The sequence below is a fragment of the Plasmodium chabaudi genome (genome assembly GCF_900002335.3).
Source record: "Plasmodium chabaudi chabaudi strain AS genome assembly, chromosome: 8".
Lineage (NCBI taxonomy): Eukaryota > Apicomplexa > Aconoidasida > Haemosporida > Plasmodiidae > Plasmodium > Plasmodium chabaudi.
This window is the reverse complement of record NC_030108.2, coordinates 1,162,710-1,175,939: the sequence shown is the minus strand read 5'-3', so window position 1 is coordinate 1,175,939 and position 13,230 is coordinate 1,162,710. Positions and strand designations below refer to the sequence as shown.

The window sequence follows — 13,230 nt, the reverse complement described above, 5'->3', positions numbered from 1 at the left end:
TACAATCATAATTTAAAAATTTTTAATAATAAGTAAATAATAATTTTTAAAAGATTTAAAATTTCCAATAGCCTTGGATAATAAAAACACACATTATAACACCAATTAATAATATGATAAAATAAAATCCGTATTAATATATATATATATTCCCATAATCCGGGATATAATTATTTTACATATACTACATTATTATATGTAACAAAATAAACCGACAAAATTTTCAGGAACGCTAAGTATATTCCTTTGCAACATAAGAAAGAAATTTTTCAAAAAAATATAAATATTGTTAAATTCAAATAGGTACATATTTAAGAAAAAATAAATAGTAGTATGGATTTCATTTCTCCATCCCCATAATATTGTAAGCATTTTTTTATAAAAAAAATTTAATTACTAAAACAGTTTAATAAAAAAGCCAAATTTGTAGTTAACCCTATATCATAAAAAATTTGTTTATATATATAAAATTACAAAACCATCAAATTGAAAAAAAATATTTATTTACATACTTTTTATTTCGTTGCATTTATATTACTAAGTTGGCTATGTATAAAATATAATTAGTAACATTTTTTTACATATTTTATAACTTTACACACATAAATTATGTTTATAATTAAAAGCTTATGATATATTTACATTTACCTATTTATAATACATTACACATTATTATATATTTGCTACTTCCCTTTTTTATGTTTTTAAAAAAATATAATATATCCATGAATAAATTAAAAATTTGTTAAAATTCATTATTTACAATTTTTATATATTCCTTCACAAAATGACCATAGGGAATTAACTTATAATTTGTTGTATGCATATTTGGTTATTCCCATGGATACATAATTCCATATCAATGATTTTATATGCATAGGTACACATGTGTGTGTATATAATTTGCTTATTGTAAAATGAAAAAAATAATAAATTATATTACAAATAAATATATAAGGACAAAATACAGATTAGGGGTTATTGATAGAAGATATAAATTATTTTCATGTGGTGGTCCCTTAGTTTTATTAATGTCTTTCACTATAAGCATAGGGACATTTTTGATAGACTTACAATATAAAATTAAAAATAGTAGAGAACAGAATATAAATATAAGGGAAAATAAATTATTGGAAGAAAAAAATAAATTATTAAAAATATTAACAGACTACGATTGCAACAATTATGAAAATATTCCAATTAAAAGAGAATAAAATTAAAGACTTATATATAAATCAATGAATAATCCATGAATAATTATTTTGAGAAAACATGTAACAAAGACCTACATTATTACTTTTATTTTTTTTCCTACCCTCTTACACACATTATTCTTATAGCCTTATTTGATACAACGAAATATATTAAAACTATTTTTTTCCGTTTTTTGACAAGACATTAAACATATTTTTAACAAACCCATTTTTAATAATTTTTATAAAGTTGTATTTTGTTTTTACTAAATTTTTATTTATCATAATTTTATTCTTTTAGGTCCTATTTGTTGAAAAATACACATTTTGAAAGTAGGAAAGACTATATATAACTTTCCTTTTAATTAAAAAGTATAGCCATTTGTGTTTTCTATTTTCATTTTTTGTGTGCATTATATAAGGCACCACAACCGTTTGTTTACTTTATATACAATTATCCTTTTTTAATTTATTATTTACTTTGGTTTGGGAATTATGAATTTCAAATATTTGGATATTCACGTTCAAGTAAAATGTATTTCCTTCTGCTCGTCTAGCTTTGTTGCAAAATCGACAGAAGAAGTTAACTGTGAAAATACAGATATAGCGGAAAATAAACTTATTAATACTAATAAAAAAGATGAACCTGATATAAATAAGTTGATTGGAAATATATTTATTGGGAAAATAGTAAAGGCTGAAGGAAATTCGACGGATATAATAATCGGAAAAAATATAATAGGCATATTTACCATTAACACCAAAATTAATAAAGATATAATTATAGTACCATATCACACCATTATTGAATATCCATCGAACGATTTAAATAATGATCATTTATTATGTGCTATATTACGGTCACTATATGAATCACATTTATGTTTAAACTCTATAAATATCAGAAATAAATTAGAATATATAGCTATATTTTCGAACTCCATTTTTGAAGTATTACCACTTTTAAAACTTTTATTAAAAAAAAAAGTATTTATATTAATATTTTTACCAAATGCACATATAAATCAACATGAAATTCAAAAAAAATTCGAAGAATTTCATATCACAAATGAATCTATTAAAGAATATGTTTCAACATTTGACATAGACATAAATGTTACAGAACATGTCCATAATATTACAAACAAGTGTGGAATAAAAAATATTATCGTTTATCCCAATATAAATACAAATACGAGTGTTTTAAAAAAAATTATTTTTACAATAAGCGCTTTAAATTCGAATTTAATATTTACATATCAATTTGATTATTTAAATCCTTATGAATGCAAGCTTCTATATGATAAAAGTATAAACATACATTTTTTTAATATTAATTATTATATCCTTTATGATTATTTCAAAACCGCAGATTCGTTTAATTTTGCAATATTATCTCTTTTAAATAAAGATATTGAATTTCCATCTGTGTCTATAACCAAAAAACGTTTTTCAGACTTAGAGGAAATATTCCCTCTTACTCCTTGTAGTGAACCTTATACTATTTATGTTAATAAAAATATGGAAGATCAGAAGAGTGACCCATAAAGAATGTGGAGTTATATATTAAAAAAATCATAAATTAAACAAATATTATAATTCAGCTCTATTCTCTCTCTTTTATTTTCCTATATTCATTCCTGCATACAGAAATTGTATTATATTTTTTCTATTTATTTAATGCTTCCCCTTTTTACTTATTTTATCCTCACACATATGCAATCTGCATATATGAGATATTTAAATTATGTGTATTATTATTTTTTTATATTTCAAAAAAGAAACTACACATACAAATTTTTTAAGTAACAAATGATTATAAAAATGAGAAAAATAGCGATAAAAAAAATAGATATTCCATCTTATATAAGAAAGCACATAAAAAAAAAAACATTAAATATTATTGCCAGCTTATAGAATTTCTTTTTGTTTGAAAATTGGCTCTTAAAAATATGATACACATTTTCTTCTCCTAGTACAAGCCCTCACGACTTTTTAATTCTATATCATTATAATTGTAAAAATGTAGTACAAATTATCCCTTTTTTCGTTATATGTATAAAATATAAAAAAGACAATATTACACACATTTTATATAATACCCTTAATCATATTTTGGGATTTTATATATTAAATAAAACACAAATATTTATGAATAGTGCATAAAAAAATAGGGCAAAATAGTAAGTACCAAAATAAAAAAAAAAAAAATAGCCAAATTGGAATATACTGAATTTTTATTAGAGATATATTCTAACCCTTTTAATATTTCATTGATATAATTGCACACATTGTTTTTTTTTTATTTACATAATCTACGAAATTATATTTTAATATATGAACAGTCATTTTTATTGTTCACAACATAGGTAATATTTCTAAAATATTTTATTAACATTTCTATTTTTGGCTAGATTTTATGACTTAGCAATAATTTTTTTTTAATGCTATTAAGTGCTAGGTATTATAATTTTAAGAAAGCTTGCTAAATTAAATAACATGTTTTATATAGATTGATCAAAAGTCTATATTTTGAATAAAAATGTGACATATAAAAAATATATATGTGTAAATATATTATTTTTATATTTGTTTATAAAAATAAAACAAGAAACATGCTCTCGTTTTAAGAAATACAATTTATTAATTAATAGAACATTTGTTTATTCTTATTCTTTTAAAATATATTTTTATTGTATCACATATTATTTGTTTGTCTTTAAATAATTTCTTAGCATTAAGATAAATGTAAAAAAAAAGGAATATACAATTAATGCATATTTTTATTTATTTTAAAAATAAAAATATATTATTTATGAAATTCATCATAAAATATTGAAAATCAAAAAAGTGCATATGTTGTTTTATATATACATGCATATAAATACCTTCCTTTTTTAATTTCACACATTTGTATATTTATTTTTCTATTTGTAGTAACACATTTAAATTATTTTTATATTCTCCATCATTTGACACAATGGGACAAAATATATCGAAGTCTGAAGAAATTGAAAAGCAAAGTATTTATGCTAATTATCCTGGGCTTGAGCAACAATTAGACATGGTTTTTGCATGTCATGATATTTCCAAGGATGGGAAATTACCATATGCAACAGTCGAAATGATCTTGCGACATTTTTTGATGCAATGTGGTTTTATGGAATATGTTTGCAGATTTGTTAATGAAGATGGTAAGATTTTTTTATAAAATTAAAAATATTTCATTATATCAACTTTGTAAATATATTTATATAAAACTTTATTCGCTTCATTCTGCACACATTCATAAAAACTAATTTACATAATGTTTTATTATATCAGGTAAACTAGATTTGAAACATGTTGAGAATTATTTAAAATGCAAGAAGCTATTGTACAAATTACAATGCTGTGGAAGTTGCATGCTTACACTTGATGAAATGAAAAATTTAGTCTTAGTGTTTTTAAAAAAAATATCAGATACCTATTTAGAAGATCAATCTAAATGGATGGAAAAAATGAAATCTTCACAAGAACAACAAGGTAAAGCCTTAGAAGAAGCAATGTATGAATATGAAAAAAATATTTTGTTTAACCATTCTATAAAAGAACAACAACTCCTTCAAAATAATAGAAAATTAGATGAATGGAATGAATGCATAGAAAATGCATATGAAGTACAACAAGAGGTATTACGACAATTTGAAGCGAAAAAAAGAGAACAGGCAAGCCAAGCAGTAAATAAAAATAATGAATTGTTAATAGCTCAAAATTATATTGAAAAAATAAAGGAAGCAGCATCTCATAAAAAACAAGATAATTCAAAATGTTTTGTTTATCCAGCTTCATCAGCACCATGTGGTGCTTGCACATCTGCAGGAGCTGTTACACCACATCGAAGATATAAAGAGCCTAGGCAAAAAAAAGAATATTCATTATGTATATAATGTGATGTCCCTCTTATGATACTCTATAATAGGAAATAAAATATGACATATATTTAAAGAGCATTGAATATAAATATAGTATATTCATAAAATCGGACATATTTCTACTAATAAAATTACAAAAGAATCTATTCATACATATATGCATAATATTTGTTATTATATATCTTATTCACCATATGATTCATGGTTTATCAACCGTTTTATTTTTGTTACACTTTTTGTATACTGCGTTTTTTTTTTTTTTAAATATATCCTTTCTATGGATACCACACAAAAAGAGCACCTTGCTTGTGCATATAAATTGAATGAATATATTTGTTTATATTATTTATTCATACCAAATATTTTATCTAACGATACTTATACAATTGTTTTTGTGATTGTTTTCCTTTATTAAGACATAAACTTATGTAGATATAATCCATTTCTGAACAATATCACAGAAAAAAAATGAAATAAACATTTACTGTAACTTCCAACAAAAAATAAAATTAACAGAGTGAGAACATCTCGAACATTATTTTAAATTAATACCTTTTTATACACACAATTGAATATAATGAATTTGTTAAAATTGCTAAGGGAAAATATAAGACCGTAATGATATTTAGTATTTCAATTTTATATGTTATGTAAACATACATAATTTATTAATATAACATATAATAAATTAAATATTTCTATTTAAAATGTATATTAATTTTTTTTTTTAAACTTTACACATTTTCATAATACCGTATGCCTATCATATTTATATTGATTTAACTGTCTTTTTACTTTGATGAAGCAAATATATTATCATGCATTTGCTCTCCCCATTTCGCACATTTTTTGCTTCCTTAATTTTAGCCTGAACTTTTTATAATGTCATTTCTACTTTTCTATTTAAAAAACATGATAACTATTAATTGTTGAAAATAAAAAAAAATCATATAAAAAAAAATGAACAAAAATGAACTAGCGAAAGTCCCGTCTAAGGTTAGAGAAGAAGAATTAAATGATTTACATGAATGGATAAATAGTTTTACTTTATCAAGAAAAATTAAAAATATTAATAGAGATTTTTCAGATGGCGTATTAATGGCTGAATTAGTTAATATATGCTTACCGAAATTTGTGGAAACACATAATTATAGTAAAGCCAATTCTATAAATCAAAAAACATATAATTGGAATACCTTAAATGAAAAAGTATTTAAAAGATTGTCTTTTAAAATTGATAAAAAAAATGTGGAAGAGATAGTAAATTGTAAATACATGGGTGTGGAAAAAGTTCTTATCACTTTTAAAGATCAATTACAAAAATACAAAAGTGAAATCAAAGAACAAAATTCAAATTTATTAAATAAGGACCTGGACAAATCGATAAGTCACGAAACTGAAATCGCAGACGGAGAAAATCAGCACCTCAACGAAAGCGTACTAAAAAGAAAAATAAAATTCGTCTATTCATTCTAGTTTGCTTACTATTCTTTTATCAAAAATTTTCCGCATATTTTTCCATTTTCACCATAGCAAAACCATGACCCTTTGAATAGCAACGAAATTGTTGAAATATTAAGAGAGAAAATATTTAACCTAGAAAAGCTCTTAAAAATTAAGGTAATAGAATCTAAGCAAATAGTGATGATATAGATATATTTGAAAATATATTTATTTGTGTTTATATGCGCCCATATGGACAATACTATTAATAAAGACGGCGTATTGTTTGTGTTTTGTTTTTTTGGATATGAAAAAAATATGTCATTCAATTTAAATGTGTAAATGCGCATGTACTTGTAAACTTACACATACATAAATACGCATAAAATAAACACAAATATTTTAAAATTTCATAAAACGGATATTAAAAATTTAAAAATTCGCAGGAAAATAAAATTGACATATTAAATAGGAAAATTGATGCATTAAATAAAATTTAAAAATCGCCATTAAAGATCGGAATTTAAAAAAGAAACAATTTTTGCAACAATTTATTGCATATTTTTATATTTCGTACTTTTCTATATTTCTTCCTTATCATTTATTTTGTTCACACACATTCGATATGCATACAAGTTAAAAAAATTTAAAAATTTTTGAAAATTTTTTGCTCGGATATTTCTTAAAAAACTTTGAGTCAACAGTTTATACATGTATATACATATATACATATATGGTTGCAGCATGCATTTTATGTTTCTGAAAATCCAAAATCTAAATTTTTAAAAAAATTAGTTGGCTGCTAAAAGTTCAAGGTTTGTAATTAAGTCTTTGCCGATTTCGTGGTATGGGTCAGGAACATCTGCGAAAAGAAAAAATGAAAAGTAATCAGAGAAGTATACAACAAATAAATCAATAAAAATTGTATCCAATATGAAGATTAAATTTTGGATGCATATTAAGACCATTTTCAACTATTTTTGGCTTATTTCACTTACCGGTATTTATAACAGAAAGTTCGTAATTGACAAAACATGGGTTATCTGGATTTTTTGCAATTTTTTTAATGTTTTTTTTTAAGAAAACTCTGTAATTGTTGTTTTCAGGGAAGTTAAATTGTGGTTTGTGAGTTAAATCGAAATGTTCGTTAGTCAAAATACTTTCAGTGTAGTAAGAGTCTGTTCCCATACATACATGGACGTCTCCAATTTGAATATCATGCATTGTGATTGGTTCACCAGTTAAAAAGTCAGTCTTTAAGTTGTATGCAAAAGAGGAATGTATAGATACTTTCATTTCTTTTCTTAATTTAGATTTACATCCGCTAGGTATTAATGCATTATGAATTATAGTTTCATGTGGTTTTACATTTGATGTTGTTAATATAACTTTATTAAAATCGTCAACTGTACATTTGCCAAGACATTCTGGTATTTCTATATCATCGAGTAATAAATATTGTAAAGTATGTTCTGTTATAAACATTCTTAATAATTGTTTTTTATTGTTATCATTTATATTGGTTAATAAATAATATGGTTGTTTAAATACATATACTTTTTTGTCTAAAAGATCACGTGGATATATTTTATGAACTGCATCGGAATGATTAGTTTTATAATAATCTAATTTACATTGATAATATTTTGTTTTAATTTCATCAGGTATTTCGTTACGGCTTTTTTCTCCACTGTCTCTCATTGAAATGAATATTTTCTGAGTTATGGAACGGCAATGTTCTTCGGATTTTACTAATGGTGAATAGTAATCAATTAATGTTACATTGGCAAGGTTAGCTGAAAAAAAAAAAAAAATGAAATTTTTATAAAATGATCGAACACAGTTTGCAATATAACACGTTTTCGTTTTTTTTTTTTTTTTTTTTTATTTTTTTCGGAGGCGTTGACTTACGATGGAAGTATTCAACATCTCTGACTTTGGCTTGTTTTTTGAATATGACATCCATGTTATTCCATATTTCGGAGAAGAAGTTTCTCACGTAAGCTCCAGGACCCAAGTTGCCTATAAAAGTGATAAAGGAAAATATATGAATGATATGCCAACCAAGATATATATATAATTCAAACAAACGTAACGAAACAAAAGGAATGAATAAACTTACTTGCAGCGTGCATCCATATGGATTTAAAGTTTTCATAAGATTTGAACCAGTAACATTCATAGTCTTTAAATAATATTTCTGTAACATTTGCATCTAATTTACTATGTTTAATAATTTCATCTTTTTGTTTTTGTTGATAATCCTTTTTATTTTGTAAAAATAATTCAAAATCTTCTCGTGGGTTCTTTGATAAAAATTTTGTAACATAGAAAAATTCATAAACATCTACTGCATCTTCAATTTTAAATTTAGAAAAATTCTTTTTCAAAATTAAAGATTCTAATAATCTTTCTGCTTGTCTTCCTAATAAGAAGCAGTGATATGTTTTTACCATATCTGGAGCAACTGCTAGTTTATAATAATTTTCTGCAGTAACATTATTAACATCAAAAGGCTCATACATCATATTGTGCATTTTACATGTTATTGTAAATGATGTAGCTATCTTTTCTAATATATCTGGGTTCCATTTATGAACACTTAAATTCACATTTACGAAGTCGTCAAGGTTCGATCTGTTTAATCCATATTGTGCTACGTTACATGATTTGTTAATACTCTTGATGACTTTCTTTTGCACAGTTACACCTAAGCGGGAATAAGTTGAAATAGGAAATGTATGATATGCTTTATGCATACAATTTATGCAGACACGTTCGCTTCTAAACATGAGTAGGCTTACCTCCGTTGAATACACAAGCTACCATCAATTTCTTGTATAAGGAAACATCAGGGTCGTAGTATAAAGATTTCTTGCTTTCTTTACCCCATAAAAGAATTGTAACCAAACTTAAAATTTTTATATATTCTTCCATACGTGAGTGTTCACCGCTTACTTTTTTTTTATTTATTTCTATAAAATCTGTCAATACCGAACATCTCTTTTTCAATATCTTAAAGTCGGTACGGTTAGCTGGGACTAGTAGGGGCAATGATCTTTTCATAAAGTTCATGTCGTTTGGTCTGTATCTCGAGATGTCGATTTGGGACTCAATGAAGAAGACTGAGAAGGGAAAAAAGAAAAGTATATGAAAAAATGCGAGAGAAATGAAAAAGCACACTCCTTATGCACCGTTCATTATGCACCGTTCATTATGCACCGCTCATTGACAAACTTACCTAATGTTAGCATGTATGCAGCGAATACCAAACGGGGACCTCTCGAGTAGATATCGTGATTGTGTCCAATTAAATTCATGATAGTAAAATAAGCATAGTTTGCTTTACTTTTTAATTTTTTCTTTAATGGTGTATTTGAAATATTCATATTAATAGCTAACTCATTAAATAATTGATATGCTATACTATATACATTTGGAAAGTTTGTATATAATCTACTACTATAATCTGTTTTAAAAACTGGATATTTCTTTTCACCAAAGTAATAATAGTTATTTGCTATAGAATCTATATAATCATATGATTGTATCAACTTTATATTTTCATCTTTCTTAAACATATGATATTCGTTTACATATAAAAATAAATAGTTAGCCAATGATAAATCTAAGGTATATGGTGATTTGTCAGCTAAGAAAGATAAATGTATCATATCCATCAATCTTGATATCTGAGTATCCAAATAGATGAGTGGCTCCATGTGTTTCAAAATGTAGTTTCTCGATACTGCGAAGGGAGAAGTTAAAGGGAGGGAAATGGAAAATGCAAAGCATACTCGTGCAAAATGTATTCATTAAACTTGCTTATGCAAACTTAGATCCTTACCTAATACGTGTCTGATAAAGCTCGATTTTGAAATACTCGACATGATCCTATTTGGGCGGAAGTAGAACCCTGGAAAGGAAATAAAAAATGACACGAATTATGTAAAACTATGCAAAGCTATGCAAAACGATGCAAAATTGTGAGAGTTTTTCCTTACATCCATATTTGTCGAATGCGTAAAGAAGCTCGGTCCATATACTTTTGGAAAGAGGAGTGTAATCTAAAAGAAAAGAAAAAAAATAAATAGATAAATACATGATAAAGAAAAAAAATGAAACGGCACATGCAGTATAAGTGAAAATTTCTAATTACTTTGGTTGATGTTGCAGTCCTTGAAAGCCATAGTGAAATAAAATTGAAGTTTACTGAGGTTTTGTTCTGTTGGTACAACATTTGAAGAATATTTATCGATGGTATTATAAAAATGATCATCTGCTAAGTTGTCGGTTAATTTTGGCAATTGTGTAACATTATCAATTTCACGTAATGAACTATATGCTTCTTCATTATTTGCTTTTGAAAACTTATATTTATCATATTTGTTGGAATGATCTGAACTTGCTTTTCCATTTAAGTCAAATTTCATTTCCATAAGTTGTAATAAAAGTACATCATTTGCTCTATACAAGTTTGTGTAGGTAGGTATGACATCGGATAAGTAGACCATGTGTTTGTCTTCTGTGATCAACAAAAATCCGTAGTGCATGAAGAAGATCAATTGGGTCAGGACTGAAAGGGAAGAAAAGGAAAGTCAAAAATGTGAATAAAGCGGGAAAAAAACGGGAAAAAAAACGGGAAAAAAAACGTGAAAAAAAATAGGCATGCAAAACGGGGAGCGACCAAACAAATGAATCAGCTTGACTTACATTGCTCAATGTCCTCATTTCCTAATTCCTTAATCATCTTTGATATTTCGTTATCCTTTTCGGTGGATTCTAAAAGGTAGTTTTTTGCTGTTTTTATTATTTTGACGTAAAGATCTGAATCTTCAATAGCCTCTTTCAAATTTTTAACAACAACAATGTGTCGTCCATTGCTTTGTTTAACTTGCTCTTCGATATCTTTACCTTCAGGAATTACTTCATGAATTAGTTCCTCATATTTAATGTAGTTTGATTTATTTACGTCAAAAATTAAGGATTCACCATTAAGTAAATTATCAGAATATTTTGATACTTGATTTATAGAATCTTCTAAGCTAAATAATTTTTGTAGTTTCTCTGGTTGAATATTTGGAATATTATTACTTAAATAATTAAATAAATCTTGATATATGGTACTTATTTTGTGATATATACCTACTTGTTCATAAAATTTTTGACACAAGTGAATATACATATGACATATCTTTTCATTTTTTATATTTAAAAATGATTCTGAAGAATGTTTTTTTAATAATGTAGGGTGTTCTGCTTCGATATCAAAATATAATGCAACATGATGGAAATCACCTAATACACCTTTAATAAGTTCTCTTTTTGCTAATGCCATACTTTGATGAGTACTTACTCTTAAAACTAAAGCTTCACCAACATTTTTGTAACTTAATTTTCCAGCTAAAAATTTATTAAATCGTATTATATTTCTTACTTTGCTTATAATTTCGGGTTCAGACATTGATTTATCTAAACTTACAATTATATTTTTTAATGCTTTATTATTATTAATACTTGATGTTATTGTGTGTTTAGAACGCATGTGCATTAAACCTAAAGCAAATTCATTTACAACATCTGCTGGGTCATCGTCACCGCTTTTATTTTTTATATTAGAAACTAAATGTTCACATTTATCCATAAATTCAGATTTATTCTTTTCTGTTAATATATCATCAGCATGTAAGAACAATAATACATTCCTACATATTTTTGTTTTATCTTCCTCGATCCCTATTTTTGCTATAATATCATCTGGATTCTGTTTAATTGGTATTGATTCCTTTATTTCATAAGAGAGGCCAAATTTTAGCCCTACTAATGAAAGCAGGACTACCCCCGATAGTTTTACCATGGTAATGATCGTAAACAACAGTTAAGGTAAAATTATGTGTAAGAAAAAAAAACAAAAAGAAATTTCTTTAAAGCAAAAAAATTATTAATAATTCAGTTTTGAGTCATATTAGTATTTTTCGAGTTCAATGCCATATGTATAAATTAATCTGTGCATAAGCAGAGATGAAAGGGTTAAAAAAAAAAAAATATTCTTCGTTTTTTTTTTGTGTGTGTGTGATTTACACAATTTTTCCACTTCTCTGGTTTTGCTTTATAATATCACTATTAAAAAAGCATCATTTAGTAACTACTTTTTTTTCGTTTTTCAATTATATTATTTTTTTTTTTTATTACTTCCTTTCATATATTTGCCACTATAATATACACATATGCTTACAAGAATGTGTTATATTTATATTCATACCCTCAAGGCTAATTCATAAAATCAATTGCTATCATTATACATACTTAGGCCATGCATTTTTTATATTTCATTTAAAAACGTAGCGAATTTATATAAACAAAAAAAAAAACTAATTAAAAAAATATTCTAAACTAGCATAAAGCAATACAATCAATGTATTGTAACATATAAAAAATAAATAAATATATGTATGTATAATAAAAAAAAATAATTTTGTATCTGTATATTATTATTTTTCATATACACATTTATCATATAATTTTATTTCATATTTCTAAATATATAAAGCCCTTTATTTTTTTTTTATTTTATATAATATTTCATGGGTTCTCTAATAATAATGTGTAATACATTATATATATAATATGTGTATTTATTATTAACGAATAATTTAAACGTATATATATATATATATATA

The 13,230-nt window shown here is 24.9% G+C and overlaps 5 protein-coding genes across 5 annotated transcripts; 4 read left to right on the top strand and 1 right to left on the bottom strand.

The window, feature by feature from the left end:
- Positions 1-917: 917 nt before the first annotated feature.
- PCHAS_0830800 (conserved Plasmodium protein, unknown function) lies at positions 918-1,214 on the top strand (the record flags this gene model as incomplete). The annotated part of the gene is made up of 1 exon (XM_016797950.1): positions 918-1,214. One exon carries the CDS (start codon positions 918-920, stop codon positions 1,212-1,214), a length of 297 nt encoding a protein of 98 aa, XP_016653849.1.
- Positions 1,215-1,688: 474 nt separating this feature from the next.
- On the top strand, positions 1,689-2,741 carry PCHAS_0830750 (conserved Plasmodium protein, unknown function; the record flags this gene model as incomplete). The annotated part of the gene is made up of 1 exon (XM_737452.2): positions 1,689-2,741. One exon carries the CDS (start codon positions 1,689-1,691, stop codon positions 2,739-2,741), a length of 1,053 nt encoding a protein of 350 aa, XP_742545.2.
- Positions 2,742-4,173: 1,432 nt separating this feature from the next.
- On the top strand, positions 4,174-5,122 carry PCHAS_0830700 (G2 protein, putative; the record flags this gene model as incomplete). The annotated part of the gene is made up of 2 exons (XM_016797949.1): positions 4,174-4,387; positions 4,518-5,122. The coding sequence occupies 2 exons, from the start codon at positions 4,174-4,176 to the stop codon at positions 5,120-5,122; spliced, it is 819 nt and encodes a 272-aa protein (XP_016653848.1).
- Positions 5,123-6,067: 945 nt separating this feature from the next.
- PCHAS_0830600 (conserved protein, unknown function) lies at positions 6,068-7,050 on the top strand (the record flags this gene model as incomplete). Its single annotated transcript, XM_016797948.1, has 3 exons — positions 6,068-6,544; positions 6,641-6,727; positions 6,997-7,050. The coding sequence occupies 3 exons, from the start codon at positions 6,068-6,070 to the stop codon at positions 7,048-7,050; spliced, it is 618 nt and encodes a 205-aa protein (XP_016653847.1).
- A 291-nt stretch (positions 7,051-7,341) lies between these two features.
- Positions 7,342-12,407, bottom strand: PCHAS_0830500 (high molecular weight rhoptry protein 2, putative; the record flags this gene model as incomplete). The annotated part of the gene is made up of 10 exons (XM_016797947.1): positions 7,342-7,412; positions 7,549-8,346; positions 8,462-8,572; positions 8,673-9,260; positions 9,355-9,675; positions 9,792-10,298; positions 10,398-10,466; positions 10,555-10,617; positions 10,710-11,126; positions 11,264-12,407. The coding sequence occupies 10 exons, from the start codon at positions 12,405-12,407 to the stop codon at positions 7,342-7,344; spliced, it is 4,089 nt and encodes a 1,362-aa protein (XP_016653846.1).
- Positions 12,408-13,230: the final 823 nt, after the last annotated feature.